The 6,000-nt window shown below is 42.1% G+C and overlaps 1 protein-coding gene across 1 annotated transcript in view; it reads right to left on the bottom strand.

The window, feature by feature from the left end:
* Positions 1–2,240: 2,240 nt before the first annotated feature.
* The window catches only part of SLC10A7 (solute carrier family 10 member 7), a 197,121-nt gene continuing 193,361 nt past the window's right edge, over positions 2,241–6,000 (bottom strand). Inside the window, exons 11-12 of the mRNA XM_081092840.1 lie at positions 4,876–5,021; positions 2,241–3,360 (exon numbers count right to left, since the gene is read on the bottom strand). Of these exons, the coding sequence (XP_080948966.1) occupies positions 3,331–3,360; positions 4,876–5,021 (176 nt within the window). The 3' untranslated portion in view covers positions 2,241–3,330. The remainder of the gene's footprint in view (positions 3,361–4,875; positions 5,022–6,000) is intronic.

Below are 6,000 nucleotides of genomic sequence, written 5' to 3'. Positions count from 1 at the left end.
GCAGATTTTGACTAAAGGCTTTTTTTTGGGGGGGGGGGGTTCAGTTTAGCACTGCAGAAAGAGTCCTTATGGAAAACAGTATGGGGGATCCTCATGAAATTAAAAATAGAACGTCCATAATCCAGCAATCTCACTTTTGGTATATAGCCAAGGTAAACAACTAACTCAAAGGGAATCTATAGTAAGAGCTCTCAAAATTTTGAAGGTGAGGACCTAGCTATTAAGATCACAATTTGGAAAATCAACACACATTTTTGTGGCTGCTACTCCGAGCCAGGCACTGTGTCAGGCACAGAAGGAAAACGGGGATGAAGACTGTGTTGGAGGAGACAGAAACCTAAAGTAACAATCAGACGATGCAAAGGTTTGAGAAGACTGGAGGCATCTTCCAAGGGCACATCACGGGGGCCAGCCTTGCCCTGGTGCGAACAGGAAAGCCGGGTGGGGCAGGGAGAAGAGGCTGCTAACCAAGCTCAGCAAATGAAGAACATGGAGGCACGGAATTCAAACAAAGTAACTTGCTCCTAGGGAAACATGGGGTTTGGAAAAGGCATTCCAAGGTCTCATCTTTTCTGTCTCTCAAAAGAATAACAAGGGCAACAAGCACTCAGATCACCTAACATCTATCACTATTGTTGGGTATGTTTCTCTTTTGGTCCTCAACTCCGATGCAGAGAACACATATATTTCTGATACAAAAGCCAGGGCTGCTTCTGGCTTTAAAGTTATGGTGTGGAGAAAGTACTGAGATGGAAACCTGGGAAGACGGTGGAGCTTGTGTCTCTTTCACCACAAACGATGCAATAGTATTTGGGTGACTCAAGAGAAATCTGTAGGTTCTCAGAAGGCATTGTGAGTGCATCTGAAATCAGGCTAAAAATAAGACACAGGTTCTCTTGAGATTTCTGAAACATTTCTTTGTTTAATCATAGAATCCTTTTCATCTTCCATTCATCATAAATAATCCACTTTATTACTTTACCAATCCTTTTGAAAAAATTTGGTATTTAGCATAAACAAACACTGAACATTAGCCAGAGGTGTGTTAATTTTAAACAGAATAGGAAAGAACTTGAAAAAAACCCACAAAAATTTTAAAACTTAGAAAAGAACATATGAAGAGATGAACATTATCACCCACTAAAATAATCAAATTTCATAACAGCCATTAAAAAAATCCTGGTGGAAAAATGGGTAAACATAAATATAATCTAATTATTTCTTTCATAAATACACTTAGACAAAACAAATGCATAGAACAGATAGCTTGACAGTACATAAACATAATAAAGTATTTTCAGACATGAATAATTAAATCCCAATAAACATGAATTAAAAATAATTTTTAATTCTGTTTTTCCTTTATGGAAAAATATGCCACAGCATTTGTGTAAAAAAAATAGGCATAAACATATCACTAAAGCCACCAACATTCACCATGTAGATTATTAAAAAAAAAGGATTTTTTTTTAAAGCAAAAGATGTTATAGTATTTTCCGTTGAATATTATCCCATAATCACACACCTACTATAGGTGTTTGACAAGAGAGGTAGATAAGTTGGGGGGAAAAACAGTATTCTAATGCTAGCTTTTATTGTAACTCAATTTCATTTACTCTGAACTTTAAAGAAGTTTACAGGAACAGAACACAAAAACCTTTCTGAGCTCCATTTGTAAGCATCCAAAGTATCAAACAAAATTACAAAAGTCTCGACAATGAAAATTCTTGACAAATAGCCCATTTAGCGTAGTTTTATGCAAGGTCTGGCACTGGCTTTAAAATTGACACTGAGGATAACTGTTCTGAAATTTGTGAAATTCAGTGATGTTGAAATGAGTCAGAAGAAGCCCACAGGAGATGAGACCTGGTAGTAACAAGAATACAAAGTCACACAATTGATGAACTTGATCGGTTTCTAAGGAATGATTTTTCTTTCGTTGACAAAACAACAGGACAGCTGCCGAGGACAGCGTGGCCCCGGTGTGCCCCCGGGCGCCAATCTTGTCTGTCAGATCAAGAAAGACACATGGAGAGGATGTCACAGAGGTGTGCGGGAAGCAGAGAGTTCCCCTGACTTTACATATTGCTCTATTCTCTCTTTGGGTCCAGTGAATGCTCTTCACTCGAGAGGCAAATATTCAGCACTGTTTTGAAAGCTGAAGCCCAACTGGGAATGAATTTTACTTAATAATTTGGCCAATAAATGGTTTTGCATTTTCTGTGTCCATTTTTTTTTTCCATTTGGGTAGAAAGAATGTGTATCTGTAACATCTGTTTGCATCTATGACCTTCATATTTCCATTTATTCATAACAGCAATCTGATTTAAATTTTTTTAAATGTCGCAATCGTTTGTCAAGCCTGCCAAGGAAATTTTCATTTATAACTTGTCTCAAATGCCGTAAGTGTGCTTAATTCAAGGATGTAACAGGCTGCTTCTGGCTAACAGGGGTGATTTGTGCTCAGCACATCTATGTAACAGGAAAAGTTTTTCTCAGTCGTGGAATGTGAATACAGTCCATCATTAATCACTGATGCTCTCAAACTGATAACATTTTTGTGTCTCACATTTGGCTATTATGAGTTTGCGAGTGTGTTGGAAAATAGGAAAGAAATTAAATTGGAAGAAAAATGAAACATGTATGATTTTGAAAATCCTGAAAACCATATCTTGTAGTTTTCCTCAAAACGTCACTTAATTGACCATAACTCAACCATCAGGTCTTTTCTTTGAAGCAGCTTATAGTAAATTTAAGACACATACTATCACAATTTCTGATCATGGCACAGAGGAATTTCTGTGTGGAAACTATTTGAAGGAATGTCTAAAAAAATGATGTCAAGGAATGCAGATAAATTATGCTTTTCAGTCTATGACTCCTGTGGAGTTGATAAAAGGCATGTCACAGTTGTAGAAGAAAATCACACAGTAAATCAAAGTACTTGTGAGTAAGACTTTGGAAGTAGTCCCCGTCTTCGGAAGGGCATTTCTCTGATGGTACGACCTCCTTTCGAACAGTACAGTAACCATGACAGAGTTGTATGCACAAAGCTGGGGCTTTTGTCACTTACGATGACTGTTCCCTGCGTTAGGAAAAGAAATATTAAACAACTCCAAAATACTGCACCACCCCTGGCAGTAACCAACAAAGTCGGTTTTGGAAATAACGCTCTTGTCAAATACATTTTTAAGGCACTTCAACAGTTATATCATTTTCTGTGTGTAAAAAAATAAAATATGCATCGGAGCAACATTCACAAGTACGAGTCTCAGGACTGTGCACAACCCTGTACATATGTACATCGCCGCAGGCCGGGCACCTCCTGCGCTATACGATTGGTCTCGTCAACTTCACTCCCTGCAAGAGAGGAGAACATGCAGTTCAGAGTTGGACAGCATCCATGAGCCGAGTGGAAGTGTCAATAAACACCAGATCATCGATGCTCCGAGAAGGAAGAGGCCCACCCAGATAGCACTAGGTAACCAGGGACCCAAACCTCTGTGACACAGACATCACCCGCCCACCTCCCCAGCCTGGCCTGGCCACTCACACAGTCCCCTGTGCACTGGAGTTGGCTGCAGGTCTCAATGGTATTGTATTGTCTGCAGGGCAATTGTGCATACCCTTGGGATGGGTGCTTTGTGTTTGTTTTGGTGCTCAAATGGGAGGGATGACACCCTAAGCCTCTGGGTTATTCTAAGTTAGACAGTGGCCCCAGTGTGGGAAGATGAACAGCACTGTCCAATGTCGTCTCCCCCTTGGAAATGCTTCTTATCTGCAAAACGAATGCCAGAGCTTTGAAATATTTAGAAAGTTTCACTCCGATTAATCTGCTGTTTGCTATGGCTATATATCATCATTAGGGCATCAGGATTTTTGGATAACTTTCTCCATTCTCTGTCAAAATTTATATGTAGAAATTCTGGTCTATAATGCACACATACATTGATAAATATAAACATTAAGTCTATGTGAAAGTTTTCAAAATAGGTAAACAGTAAAGAATAAGGCACTAACATGCCCCTCTACCAACCCTGAGGGGAGGATCAGGCCTGGAGCCGTGCCCAGCACAGAGTGGCACTCACTAACACTTTGTTAAGTAACTAAATGAGCAATGGTGTTGGATGCGTTAATCTTTCCAGGTAGGATCCTGGGGACCTGGGGTGCTCCTTCGAAACGCAATGTGTATTTCTGTCCGGAGTGCCCTCATGGTGCAGGGGAAAGGTTTTGGGGGCCAAAGAGACCAGGGTTCAAGTCCTAACTCTAACATGGACTAAAGCACCCACATGGCCTGGGGCAAGTTGCTCCCTCTCTGAGCCTATTCCCCAACCTGTACAGCGGGGGCAGCGGAGCTGCTGCAAACAGTGCTGCAGACACTAATGGACAACAGTGACAGCACAGAGAACCACAGCAGCTAGCTTTTGTCAGACACCTGCCACACGCTCTCCCACAGCTCCGAGGAGGAGATATCAGCGTCAGTCCTCGAGTGGCAGACACTGAGGGGCAGAGGAGTGGTGTGCCCCAGGTCACCAGTGAGCAGGGCCAGAGCCGGCTGCTGGCTGGCTCACGGGTCACACGTGCTTTGAGTGTATTGACTGAGCATTCACCCCATTGCACCATGGCCTTCAGTATGAGCAAATGGAAAGGAGCTTTACAAGCTGCATTTTACGTATAATTGTACTTTTACAACCATACAAAACATTTAACCTCAACCCTCCTGCTCACACTGAAGTGGATCCATGCATCATTGTTGGATTTAGTTAAGGAAATACGTCCCCTGAGAATGAGAACATGCAGTGTGTGAACAGCTAACATTCAGAAACAGCATTTCAATCTGATTCGGATCCAAGTAAGATCTGTCCGGAGTCCCACCTTCTGCCGCGATACCATCCACGACTTTATCGTGGGCACCAGCACGCTGCCCAGGAGGATCTGCACCGGGTGGTAGATGAGCAGAGGGACGGAGATTAAGGAGAGGTGCTCGTGGCCTGCGAACACGATCTTCAGCATCGGGATTCCTGGCGGACAAAGGGAGGAAACCGAGAGCACATTCAGTCTGTCGTCAATTAAGGACCTTTCCTGTTAACACTGGAACTTGGAAAAGGTCAGTGATGGCGAACCTTTTGAGCTCGGCGTGTCAGCATTTTGAAAAACCCTAACTTAACTCTGGTGCCATGTCACATATAGAAATTTTTTGATATTTGCAACCATAGTAAAACAAAGATTTATATATATATATATATTTATTTTTTAAAAAATATATTTTATTGATTTCTTACAGAGAGGAAGGGAGAGGGATAGTTAGAAACATCAATGAGAGAAACATCGACCAGCCGCCTCCCGCACACCTCCTACTGGAGATCTGCCCGCAACCAAGGTACATGCCCTTGGCCGGAATCGAACCTGGGACCCCTCAGTCCGCAGGCTGACGCTCTATCCACTGAGCCAAACCAGCCAGAGCAAAGATTTATATTTTTGATATTTATTTTATATATTTAAATGCCATTTAACAAAGAAAAATCAACCAAAAAAATAAGTTCACGTGTCACCTCTGACACGCGTGTCGTAGGTTCGACATCACTGGAATAGGTCATGGCCACATTCCCCGGGGGTTCACAGGACTGGAAAGGGAAGGTCTCAAGTGAGTCACCGAGTCGGTGCATCCTCTTTCACTACGTAAGCTCTGAGCTCTACTTGGAACCAATGAAAGCTCAAAAGGTGCTCGGTATTTGAGGGCACCAATAACTCTTGCTGCATGAGCAGCCTGTCTACCAAGGAGAGGGGAGGAGATAGCGTGGAATAGGGCTGCTTCAGGAAGGCTAAATCCCAGAGAGGCCAAAGTTCAAAGTAGATTCTTTCTTGCTTAGTCGTGGAATAGAGAGGCCTTCCTGGCACCATTTCAAAGCCCCAAAGTTCACTTTTGAGAGCTGGAAGGATATAGTCAGATAATGTATGGTATACACCGCTGTAAGGAGGAGGTACTTTAGCCAAAAGAAC

The sequence above is a fragment of the Myotis nattereri genome, assembly GCF_964212035.1.
Source record: "Myotis nattereri genome assembly, chromosome: 5".
NCBI classification, from domain to species: Eukaryota; Metazoa; Chordata; class Mammalia; order Chiroptera; family Vespertilionidae; genus Myotis; species Myotis nattereri.
This window is presented reverse-complemented; position numbering and strand designations above follow the sequence as displayed.